This window comes from Telopea speciosissima, chromosome 4 (assembly GCF_018873765.1).
Source record: "Telopea speciosissima isolate NSW1024214 ecotype Mountain lineage chromosome 4, Tspe_v1, whole genome shotgun sequence".
NCBI lineage: Eukaryota > Viridiplantae > Streptophyta > Magnoliopsida > Proteales > Proteaceae > Telopea > Telopea speciosissima.
Window position 1 is genome coordinate 19,082,106 of NC_057919.1, and position 13,227 is coordinate 19,095,332.

General features: G+C 39.9%; 1 protein-coding gene and 1 long non-coding RNA gene across 4 annotated transcripts in view; both read right to left on the reverse strand.

Annotated features, from left to right (window-relative positions):
• Positions 1-3,366: 3,366 nt before the first annotated feature.
• LOC122660465 (poly(ADP-ribose) glycohydrolase 1-like) overlaps positions 3,367-13,227 on the reverse strand; it is a 39,896-nt gene continuing 30,035 nt past the window's right edge. Inside the window, exons 8-12 of one of the 3 annotated variants that reach the window (XM_043855778.1) lie at positions 13,041-13,182; positions 12,718-12,921; positions 11,829-11,903; positions 3,830-3,892; positions 3,367-3,561 (exon numbers count right to left, since the gene is read on the reverse strand). In XM_043855778.1, the coding sequence (XP_043711713.1) occupies positions 3,433-3,561; positions 3,830-3,892; positions 11,829-11,903; positions 12,718-12,921; positions 13,041-13,182 (613 nt within the window). In that variant the 3' untranslated portion in view covers positions 3,367-3,432. Of the gene's footprint in view, positions 3,562-3,829; positions 3,893-11,828; positions 11,930-12,717; positions 12,922-13,040; positions 13,183-13,227 lie in introns of those variants that run through there. The other 2 variants (XM_043855779.1, XR_006332695.1) reach the window with 2 other exon arrangements.
• LOC122660466 lies at positions 4,074-5,082 on the reverse strand. Its single transcript, XR_006332696.1, has 2 exons — positions 5,013-5,082; positions 4,074-4,179 (listed from the first exon to the last, which is right to left on the reverse strand). It is a non-coding gene; the product is annotated as an uncharacterized LOC122660466 (long non-coding RNA).

Here is a 13,227-nt window from a genome sequence, read left to right on the forward strand (position 1 = left end):
GAGTTTCCTATTTGGTTGTAATGATGGCAGCTTATAAATAAAGAACAAGGGCACACTAGCCCACAGATCTGGATGTTTTGAAAAACATGTATACTGTGGTGAATCAGTCACAGTCCTTGTGGTGAAGCAAGTAACAACCCAAGGTGGTGAAACCTTGGTTTGGGACTGGTGGTGAAGCCTTTCCCACAGGTCATAGATGGTGAAGACTATGATCATAACCCCTTCTTTTCCTCTTTCTTTCATCACTGTTCAGCAGGTATTCCAGCGGCTATCTCTAACTCTTATTAGGTGATTTTAGAACTTTGTGTGCTTATTTAATCTTTTATTCTTTCTCTTCAAGTTCTTTCTATCTACTATATTTTTTAGTGCTGTTTCATGTCTGCGATAGGGTTATTTGACAGCATATAAGTCTAAAGTTTAGACTCTGTTTTTAGAGTATCTAAACATCAGATGGGGCTGAGTTTTGACTATGTTATTATTCCCTCCCCCTTCTACTCCATTCAACCCAAACTTGAGCATCATCACAGTGGTGGATTGAGAGTTATTCAAGTTCTCCTTATGTGTTATTTTATGTTTTTTCTTAGTTTCTATTTTTTGTCTTTGGTTCTGCTAAATTAAGGGTGCACAAGTCATACTAACTTTTAATTTGTAGTGTTTTTCTGTTAAACAAAGGGTTCAGTTTGTATACCTAAGAAATGTGATCTGTCAAATGCTTGTTGTTGGGCTGATCAGCAAGAAGGATAAACAAACAACCATTTTAATCACGTTCAATACCTCCATGCTTGAAACTCTTGCCTAACTCTTCTTTCTTTTCAATAAATCCTACTTATATTTCCTTTTATTGGACTCAAGTGATTCTATTGATTGATTGCTATTTATTTATTTATTTATTAAGGGGGTTTGTAACACTGTTTGATCTGTATCTACCCAATGCCTTAATTTTCCACTCCATGACATTAGTAATATTCTTCTTCTTTGTTCTAACCATTAAATATAATGTTGATTTATCCATCGTAGATTGGCATTTTTTATGGCAGAGATTTGCTTGCTTGCGGGTTCTGTGAGGAATGCTTACCATACCAGATACAGGATAGTTTTTGGGGACCAACCTCCTTCTTGCGTCTCATCAAAAAAAAAAAACCTCCTTCTTGTGAGATCTTGAGGAAAGGAGTCTTTGGAGCAGGGGCTGCCTTCATTGTGTTCACTGGCATACTCAATGAACTCTTTTGTGTTTGCCACTCTAAGGCTAAGGATGGATTCAGATCTAACTTAGGCAAAGACATTGGAGCTGAGTTAGCATAAGATACAACATTGTTAGCTACATAAGATGCAACATTATTAGCTAAGTATGAAACTGTTTGCACTTCGGATTTATAATGTTTGGCTCACTCGTTGAGTTTCATTAGTGTTTCTTGTGGAGCTCAACTTTGGTCTTTGAATATGGTATTTGATCCTAGTTTTTATTCCATATATATATTCTTTTCTTATAACCCTATCATTGCCCTTGTATACAATGCTCACATTGTAGTTGGAAAACTTCAATTAGGAACTTGACATTGCAATCTGACCATCCAAATTGTTAGAATTTAGAGGCTCTCTAATTGCCTATGCACATTTATGTGTAAATGTTATGGGTCTCAATGGGGTGGATATGATGTGTTTTCAAATAGTATTTCAAATTCATTATAATTTTGTTATATATTTCAAAAGTTTGGAATGATTGGCGCACCCTTGGTCCTTTCTGCCTCTCCAGGGGGTGCACCGGCCATTTTGCAAGGCAATGTCTAAGCGCAAGTACACACTACGCTGCAGCACCGGTTAGCGTTTTTTTTCCATAAATTATTAAGAAAGAGCCTTAATAAGTGAAAGTTAGTATAGTGGGTTGGATTATAAATTTTAAAAAAATTTACGTTGATTTTACATCAATTTCACAGACAACCGAACGACTTAGCAAAATTAATTTCATGTGACTTCCTTTGGAACCAAACGACTTAAAAAAAGAAAAAAAAAATTCCCTTCACTTTCCTTCCCCATTTGCTTTGCAACCAAACACACCTAAAGGGAATTGAATGCAAAGTAAAATGAAATGTAATAACCAAATATGGAATGATTTGGAGCAAGTGATATAGTCACATGGGGTAATGATTACAAAAGCTTCCTATTTAACTTTAAAATTTTCACTTCCCTTCCTTTTAATTCCCCTTAAAACCAAACAGAGCCTTAATGAAAGTTAATCAACCCTAAATGAGTGTTGAGGTTGGGTCAACACCTGAAAAGGCCCGGTAAGAATTGGAATTTTTTTTTTTTTGGGGACTCCAAAAGCTTCATGAAAAGCCCTAATATTTACTAAACATTTTGTTGCACGAATTTGAATAAGGAAACCTTGCCAAAGACAGATTCACACCCACTTGGGGTTGTGAATGGTCTTTACAATTGTTTTTAACCATTGATGTCACAATGATCATATCTCAAGTTTGTTTCTAATTGAACTAGAAAGGCTCAAGGAGAATCTTACGCTATAATAAGGGTTATGCCTACGTCCTTGAGGCTTATGGCTCTAGTTTTTAGAGTGCTAGAGAGTCTTCTTATATGAGAATTTTCTGCATAGCTCTTGAAGGTATTCTTCCCCTACCTTCCCCAACTTGGAGCTTGCGTGTTTTGAGTTGTGCACAACCTCCAGCACAGTTCTTGAGTAGTCTTCTACCTCAGGTAACCCTAAATCCTTTGATTTCATTAGATATATCTATCATATAGCTATGCGATCATCATACCTATGAAGCAAATTAAACGCAAAAACTACACCAACATGCCAAATCCATCATTACTTCAATTCCATAATATTATATGTAATGATTCATTCATATCCGACAAAAACCCTTATTTACATGACTCCCTGAGTCGACCAGCTCCTAAGGATCCCGAGTCAAGTAAAAAATCCGAGCCAGCAAACTATGATAAACATGAAACCTTTGCAAGCAATTGTTAAGAGAAGAAAGCACAACAAATTATGAGCCAGGTAGCTGAGAGGGACAAAATGACAAGGGAGGAGCTCGATACATTACCAATTAGATGCAAGGTTTCAAGTATGGTGATCCAGTCAAGGCCATTGGCGACACGGATTGGCCAACGCCGATCCATCCAACAATTGTGATAACCCCCATCTTTTCATCCAAATCAGAAAGTATGAGCCAGATCAACTGATCCATCCAGTGAAAATCTTGGATCAGAGGGATTTACATGGTAAATCTCCCTGATTGGTCACATCATCCAGCAACCTGGTTGAAATTGGAGTTGCAGGAGATAGCTAGCAAAGGTATAGGTGATCCACCAACCACCTTTCCCTAAAAGAAAAATGCTCATTTATTTTCTGTCATTAATCTGAAGATCATCCTGATTCACAATTTTCATTAGACATCAAAGAGCAACATGTAGTCAAGAAGGAAGGAGCCAAGTAAAGAAACCAGTATTGGTTTTTCTCTTCAATCTCTGAGATGAGTACTCTGATAACATGTTCCATAGATCTCCGATCGTCCATTCATGTAACAGTATCCATTGGGTCACCTGCAAAGGTCACTAGAAATTGAGGTGAACCACAAGGAGAAATGTTTTGAATTGGCAACCTAATGGGTTTGCCCGGTCAGACCCAACTTCTGATCACCCAGACAACATAGAGGATTACGGGATTAGGGGATCAAGTGCAATCCAGATCAATGACCAAGATTGTAGTAAGGATGGCAGGATCATATGCCAAATACTCTTTTGCCATTGCAAATACTTAACAAAAAAAAAAAGGGAAAAAAGAAGAAGAATCGATTGTAGAAGAGAATACCTGTTCCATATTCCGCAAGGTCTCTTCTCCAAATGTACAATACAAAATGAAAGGTCTAAATGCCTGAAAGTGTACATTCCGAGATTGACATTAAGACTCGAGAACAGAAATGAGACAAATTTAAGAATAGAACAAGCTTCTGGAGTTCTTCCAAGGAGGATCCAATAGGATCCAAATTTTAAAGAAACCAAACCCAATGGAACTGATTGGATGACACAAACCATCAATTGTTAACCACTTTTCACTAATCAAAAGGAAAAGAATAAAAAAGATTAAAAAAAAGTTCACTATTCTGGCAAATTTAATTATGCAACATTGGAAATCATGGTAGGGTGGCAATTTCAGCCCATCTGATGTGCAGATCAAAGCAGGAAGAACAGGGCTAAAACAGAATTCAAAAAAGTTACTGTTGGACAGTCTATTGATCCCAAGTGTGGGATACGTTAACAGTGCCCTATCTCTATATTATTTGGCATCAGAGCTAAAGAGAGGCCCATCCATTATCCCTTTATCCTTCTTTCTTTTTTTAAAAAAATTCTGGACTTAGCCAAGGCATCCGAGACCTGGTTTGAAGCTACTAATTGATCTCTGAAGACCATATTAAGCCCCTCATAGCCGTGCTGGTTTAAATACTGGTCTGAGAGAGTTATTTCAGGCCTTATGACTGGAGTTATTGATCTTCTTCTGAGGCTCTCAAACAACCCACTCTGCCACTGAAGATTGGTGACTGGTCTGAGAGTCAACTTCATACCTGCAACTGGTTAGTTTCTATTTTAATACTGCTGATTCGAGCCTACTGTTCTCTGCAACCTGAGATCCAATACAGCTGCAGTTCTGGAGATCTATTTCCTTGTCCAAGACCTCCACTCGATCACCAGGAGGTCCAGATCTGAGGCCTGCTGATTGAAATTTCAGAAACCTCCAGAACAGGCCTGCAATTGGTTTGTTCCATAAGTTTCCTGCTGCAATTTTAAAGGCCTTTACCTCTGCAATCTGTCATCAGATCAGGGGAATATTCAGAGCACAACATCCCCTTACATAGGCCTCCATTCGATCCAAATTTGAGGCTGACTTTTGGCAGCCCTGTTTAGCTGCTTCTTGTTGACCTCTATTGTTGGGACTGTTGGACTTTATTTTGGGCGATATTTGGGGTTGGGTTATTCTGTACCTAGCCTTACATTACCATCCCAAATGCGCTAGGGATCAGACCCTGCCTAGATATATGTCCAGATACTTGGGCAGGGCCATTTTTTGAAAAAACATTTCTGTTGGGGGGAATAGGGTTACAATGGCAGGTCCAGGCTTAATGCATGTCTTTGGATCCAGTCAAGAGAAAGCTTAAACTTAAAGTGTAATATGAACAAGAAAAACAATCCTAATATTTTTATTGATAATACAACCTCAATATCTCTAACATCTTTCAACCATAAAGACTTCGATCACATTTTCTTGGACTGCCCATTCTCATCCTCAGTCTGGAAAGGCCTCCTGTCCAAATGTTGGCCTCAAAGAAGTAGTTTTCCATTTGACAGAAAATGGATCTGGGTGGACATGACCTTCACCAGAAAATCTTGCAGCGATACAGTGGGAAGACTTGCATTTGGAGCTGCTATCTACCACACTTTGTTGGAACGCAACCTTAGAAGATGGACTTCTAAGTCTAGATCCTTCCAGCAGATTTGAGACACCATCCTTTTTTGCGTCAAATCCATGATATTTGTAGCCCCTTCTCGTTGTGCCAGTGCTTGGGGTCTTTCCCCTTCTATTACTTTGGCCCATGATTCCCCCTCTTTGTAAAGTCAGGGCCTTGTAAGCTGTATTTGTTTTTCTCTTTTCTTTGGTAATGAATTTCTTATTCATAAAAAATAATAATAATAATAGACTTTGTTTATAATAACAATCTCTTATAAGAATGTTATATATAACATTTTGATGTTCCCAATCTAACACTGAAAGGGGAGGGGTGAATCAATGTCTTCTAAAATGTCAAATCCTTGACCTGATTTGCATTGCTTGACACGGAAACAATGAAATCCCTGTAGTCATGATTGGCTGGTGCTGAAAATTTTTATCAATCACACAATCGTATGCACACCCACCTCGCAACCACAATATGGCCAGGTATACCAAGTCGTCCACACCCACTCTACAAAACACACACTCCAATATCCAGATAACAAACAAACCATAAAGACGTAGATTTGCGTGGTTCAGCAATGTGCCTATGTCCACGGAACAATGGGGCTTCGTATTTTGCTCAATACTAGGGGTGTCAACCGGTCGGTCTCGGTCGGGCCTGAACGGGCCTCACCAATTTTATAGGCTGCACCGTGTCCGACCGTTTAGGCATTCGGGCTTGCCTTGGGTGGGCATGGTATGGTTTCATTTCGGTTGGTCGGTGATCGGTCTTTAATCGGGACAACCTTATTCGGGCTTAACGGGCCTGAAACGGGTCTCGGTCAGGTTAATGACCTATTTAACTCTAAACGGTCGGGCTAATTGATGTTTCAGACCAAATGTCATGTAATTGATTCAATCTTTTTAAATTGACACTTCTCAGCACTGATAATTAATACAACATTATACCCTTCAATGGGTTCCATCTCATCAACAATGAACGATTTGAGTGAAATATTAGTAGAGGTGGGTTCAAGAAAAGAGTAGTCAATTTGGCTATTTCTTCTTCTTCTTCTTCATCTGCTAAGTTGTCTATTAGCTTCATCAGAGGTGGGCTCAGGCCAAAACTCACCCAAATATAGCCGTCATGACTTCCCCTCCGACTTCGTCTTTGGTGCATGAACTTCAGCTTTTCAGGTATAGTATCATCAAAAACCTTATATTAGATCTCCTGTCATCAAATTGAAACTGAATTTTTTTTTTATGGAAGATTAGATTAGGAGGAGCTAATCAAATCATAGATAAGAAAATACTGAGTATATATGTGGTGGTGGTTCTGTGTTGAAGGTGGAAGGAGCAGCAGGAGAGGATGGAAGATCACCTAGTTCCTGGGATATCTTTACACATCAAGGTCGAGCTAGGTCGGGCTAGGCTCGGTCGGGCTAGCATTCAGTCGGTCCGGTCGGGCGCTCGACGGGCTAAGACCTCACACCGAGACCGCCCAATTACTAAATGTGCCGGGCTTAAGCCCGACACGTTTAGTAAACGGGCCGGGCCGGGCCGATCTTTAGTCGGGCGGGCTCGGTGGGTTCTACCGCGCCGGGCTTTGAATTGACACCCCTACTCAATACACTACACGATTTTGATCACTACAACGACCAAGGAGCCTCTACCCAAGGGTGTCAAAACCAAACCGAAACCGTTTACTAAAACCAAACCGAACCATTTAAACCGAAATCGATAGACCGCTTAGTTAAATGGTCCAATTATGGTTTTAGAAATGACACCGTTTATTTAATCAGTTCGGTTCGGTTGAGACCGATTAATCCAACGGTTTCAAACCGTGTAATCCAATTAAAATAGATTATAAACAAACCGTCTAACTGTGTAAAAACTTAACATTTTTTTTTCGTTTATAAACAAAAAGTCAAAATCTAGCAAGTAGCAACTACTAAGCAGTCACGTTTCTTCATGAATGATTTCCTTTTTCCAAAAAAAAACTAATAACTTAGTAAGTAATAAGTAATAACTAGTATTAGTAAATAGAGTAGTAAATGTGTATAGAACGTCTAACCGAAACTGTGTAAAACCGTATAGAACCATTTAAGCAAAACAGTTTTAAAACCTTTTAACCGAAACCGTTACCAAACGGTCCAGGTTTTGATCATGAGACCATTTAGTTAATCGGTCTGGTTACGGTTTCTACCCTCAAGCAATCAAAACCGAACTGAACCGTTTAACCGAAACCGGACCGTTTAACACCCTTACCTCTACCCCTATTACACACCTTTGCTCCAACAAAGATACTTAGGGCCATAATCCTAACTCTATCAAGCCCCAACTTGATAGCCCTTAAATGATAATGAAAATCAATCTCAAATCCCAACCCTTACATACAAGATAATAGGTTTATTCAACAATGAAATAAACCTAGAATCACAAACACAGGGATTTGCTCAATGAGTTACCTTTAACCTGAGTATCTTCAACTGGAAGAAATTGGAGACGATGTTCTCCCTTTCAATCTCACCTTCTAGGAGGAATAGACGGTGAAGTTCTCTTTTTCTCAAACTTCTCAAAGAGCCATAGGCATGGATGAATCAAGGTCTTGGATTGGAATAGTCTCTACCTCTCCCTTTTTAGGGGTTTTCTCTCTTTTTCACACACTAGACAAATGGCCTTTGTGGCCCTTTTATAGGCAAAATTGACTTAAGCCCAATAAGTTGTGTGTTAACAAAATTAGACACTAAAATGGCCCGTGTCGACATCTAGAGTGTCCATTGGCACTGTCTTGGTGTCTAGTACAGCCTTTAATCTGTCTACGACCCTCCGACAGATTTCGATACTAAAATGATTCTTCTCGACATGGAAACTGTTATGCTCGACGTTGAAACTGGCAGATGCACGCTTCTACCAAAATGGCCACATCTTCTTCGTCCGAACTTTGATTGACCCGATTCTTTTTCCGATGTAAAACTGACTCAAAGGGCTACATTTCTCATGCACACTCCTTCAACTCAGGAACAAACCACGGACTCCAAAAATGACCTTGAATCCAACTGATGTGCAGACACCACCCTCCTGAAGCACACAGACCATGTTGGATGTTTTTGCTATAACTTCAAATACCAGTATCGGATTGATCTGATACTTGAACTGATGGAAAGCTGACTCAGAGGCCTTCCTTTCTCATGTTCTGAGCTTCCACAAAAACCAACCAAAGGACAGCTCAATACCCCTATGAAGTTACTTCTGCTGCAACACTCCAAGCTCTCCAACAGTACCAAACACACATCATCACTATGTCTTGGCACTACTATGGCCAAGAAGGTTGCAAACAATGACAACACATTAAACGTCACAAAACCGTCTACCACTTGGTACAAATGCCTTTTGACTCCACATGCCCAACAAATCCATCCATACATGCATAAACCCCAAAGACATACACATCAGTGTACAATCTTGTTCAATCAAATTGAATGATATCCCTCGTCTTTGTGCATGCAGGTAGTAACTTAAGTTTCTATTCGGGGTATAAAATTTCAAAAAATCTTCGCTTAGTTATGTACCTAGGTTTTTCCCCCTGTTTTAAAAATAAACCAAAATATTTATTAAAGAAGATAAGTACAAATCAAAGAGAGCTAAAACATCACAACATGGTGTACAAAAAACAGTATGCTGGGCTAAGGTCAATATTTAAAAAAAAAAAAAAAAACAAGCTAGTTGTTACATGTTTTGGTAGTCTATGAAACTGCTAGTATTTCTCACCAAATTTCCTGCTGGCTTTTATTTTAAAGAAAAAAATATCTGCTGGTCCAGTAGGCCACCAGCCTGTATAAGGACATCATGTGGCGGGGGTGTCCTGACCAAAATCTTTTACATACCATTATGCTCAGCCTGCCCAGGCCAAGCCATCCCAGTAGGGCTGGATCCAGGCCCTGTCCTAAGTCTTTCAACTTGCAGTGCTCAAACTGATGAGTTCTAGGTAAACCAAATAAGATTTAGAGAACAACAATAAACACAGTACAGAATCACAGTAATCTAAGTTTAACTTGTGAAAGGACAGCATATAGGGAGTTCTAATATCTCAAAAGCTAACAATCGGATATGGCTCAAATTAGAATCGAGTCGACCTCTAAGTAGGTTGTATAAGCCCTCCAAATATCAAGCTGGTCCATTCGTTGGATCTACCGGACCAATAGGTAGCAGAAAATAGAAACTCTAGAAAGACAGAATTTAGTAACTTCTAAATCAATATCTCACAATCTGCGTGTCAGTTGACCAGCCAATTCTAGTCTAAGGTAGAGAGAACCGAGAAGCAAATAATATTAGAAAATTAGGCCAATCCAATGGCTGGATTGGCTGGACTGAAGACGCAAACTCCTGCAACTAGGTTAGAACAGAAACACTAGACCGAGAGCTGAAGAAGAAAACCTGCAGAACAGTGAATAAATAATAATAGAATAACAAAGAATAAGGGAAGGAAATGAAGGAGAAAATGGGGTGAGAATCAAACCAAAACCAAAACAAAAACCAGAAATGTAAGAACACTGCCACAAGCTGTGATGCTCTTCAATCTTCAGACAACAGTCCTTATAAGTTATAACAGTGAGGACTCCCACAACAGCGAGTATTAGGCAGGGAATCACCAAGGGGTGGGGACTGTATCTCAGAGGATTAGAGCACGTGGTTTGTGTTGGGGAGTTCAAATCCCTCCTTTCCCACAACCGTCCCAAAAGGGAAGGACCTTTCCTTTACCTCTGGGGGTAGGAAAATCATGATCGAGATAGTGGACTCAAAGCTATGGAATTTGGTGTGGTTTTTTGTCGATATGGAATGCCCTAAGAAAAATAAAGAAAGAAGGAAAGGAAAGAGAGGATATGGTCTGATTTCACACTTTCACCACCAAGACCTAGGTAAGGCTTCACCACCCACCATTTGATGTAGAACCAAGGGTGTATTCAAGGAAGAAGAAGAAGAAGAAGGCTGCTGCCTACCTTGGCAGCCAACTGTTGGTGTAACACTGTTCACGTGAACAGTGCTGTTCTATTGGGTTGCTATGTTTTAATTCTTGAGTCCTGTAATAAACCAGTGAACCAGTTGGTTCAGCTGGTCTAATTTAAGTTATGGTCCCATAGGGTAGTAAGTCCTTTTACTTGTTTAAGTTGTTAGTAGAAAGTCAGTCTCACATCAGCCATGAGTTATTTGGGCTGATAGTGTCTTGTATCTCAAGAAAGGTCCAAATTGGAAGTTTCTAATTTTGAGACTTTCCAGTTTTGAATCCTTCACCTCTTTTCCTCAGTTAATAAAAGCAACCTAGGGGCAGCAAGAAGCCCACGATTTGATATTCAACTACTGCTACCATGCAAGTTTACTTCTACTGAAGTTTTCCCTTGGTGTTTGATCCTTGGACAAGGAGCTGGTGTCTGATCTAGCTGACTCCTTGCAGTGGGAAGCCTAGGAGGTCTCTTCCAGTTGCTATTATTCATCCCCTTCAAGCTTTCAAGACCTTAGAAGACCATTCTACTACAGCCGAGGCTCACTGTTGTTGCCTGCACTGCAAATCCTTGGTTAGTTTCTATTTTTGGACTAACCTTCTAATTCCATTACTCCCCTCCCCGGCTCAATCCAACCATCAACTTCCTCCCATCTTTTCAGCAAACCTTCCCCCCACTAAGACTTCCACTCGATCCTTGTTTCATCCCATTCTACCCAGCAGATTATCTGCTACAGAATTTCTCCCAAAACCCATTAAAACCCTGTTTTCTACCCTGTTACTCAAATCGGCAGAGAAGAAGAACCTGCTCCAGATTTGTTTGACCAATCCCTTGACTTCCCTGTTATTCCAGACCTATTCCCTCACCTTCTCCTTATCCTAAGCCTACCCATTAATCCTCCAATCCAACCCAATCTTACCCCATCAAGCTGTACCCTTTTCCCTGATTTCAGATCCTGTTTTGGGACTGGTTGAACCTTCAATCCTGTCCTACATTACCATTCCCAGGTCTCACCAACTTGGTTGCCACTACTTCACCATGGGAGCTGTTGTCTCATTGAAGAAGACTCAATATGTTTGCCAAAATCGTGCTACGTAGCCTACAATCAAACAAAATAGAAACTTCCTAGGAGATCTAATGACTTAAACAAAAGAGGAAAAGAATAACATCAAAAATAGAAACTATAACAGTAGATATTCTCCAACATGGGACCACAAGATATGTCCAGGATCTCCACCAATCTATGGCCATTATATGGGTCTCAATATAGTAAACCGATGGCCGATGATGGGCTTAAGTTATAACCATATGGGGCTAAGCGTGGGCCTGAACATAACTTAAACTGGTGGGCAGAAAAAAGGACTTGACTGGGCTGGTTATAACTTAAACCAATGGGCCTCAAATGGGGTCTTGATTCTTCTTCTTAAACAGGTATATACTAAGCTCTGCATCACAAACTGGCCCAGTGCACCAAATCAACACCCTACATCATTGTTGGTGAACCATCATAACGTCCATCTGTAGCTTCCTCCTTTAGTCACATTTTCTACTCAAACTGGGCTACAACTTAAAACCCATGACACTTCAATTTGCAGACAAAAGCAAGGTTCAACACTTAACCTGGACTGCAGGCATCATGAGAGGCCTTTTTTGAAGAATACTAGCAAAAAAAAAAAAAAAGATAAAGACAGCAGTAAGTGTCGCCTTGGTTTTTTACCCCCTCGATCGCCCTTGGTTCACCTGGGCACCTTGACAACTATGAATGCAACCATCAGCTTTGTGCCAGGAAATCTGTTCATTCAGTGATATGGCTTTTATTCCGGAACCTTCTGTTTTTCTACTATCCCCAAGGATGTGGCATCAATTTTTTTTAGTTCAGTTTTATATTTTACATTGCAGCTTCCCGCGTTAAATCACATTTTCTACTCAAACTGGGTTAAAACTTCAAACCCATGACACTACAATTTGCAGACAAAAGCATGGTTCAACACTTAACCTGGCCTGCAGGCTCAACATCATGAGAGGCCTTTTATACTCTCATTGTTCTAGAGAAGGACAAGACAGCAGTAAGTGTCGCACCTAGGCACCTTGACAACTATGAATGCAACCATCAGCTTGGTGACAAGGAAATCTGTTCATTCAGTGATATGGCTTTTATTCCTGAACCTTCTGTTTTACTACTATCCCCAAGGATTTGGCATTAATTTTATTTTAGTTCAGTATTATATTTTATATATTTAGAACATGGATGGAGCGGAGTAAAAAAATTACCTGTGAAGCAGCAAGCCACTGAATTATACTCTTAAGTTCAGGGTCTCCTCCAAAAGCACCACAGCCCCAATTTCCTGTTACAATCCCAATATCATCTTGTGGGTCTTTAGACTGCCTACTCAGCTCGATATGAGATTTATTAATCAATTCAGCTATAGATGCTCCATCATTTAGTCCCTCAGGAGAGGAAAGAGGTCTGTCCATCTAGAAAAAGTACAACATGGGATAAGAAATCCAGAAAGAATATGGTAGCAGCAAAAGTTTTTCATGACAATATAAATTTGAAAAATACACCATAAGAAAAGGTTTCTCAAGGTTCTCGCCTGGACACTCCCAGCCTTGCCACTATGGCTTTCAAATTCCTGAGCATTCTTATCCCCACAAAATGCTTCCACTTGAAATGTTTCCTGGTACAGATGCTGCTTTGATTGATCGAAAAATCCACAGAATGCCTTATTAGTCTCCCTGGTGCAACCAACATTTGGGTTGATGCTTGTTAATGAAAGAAAA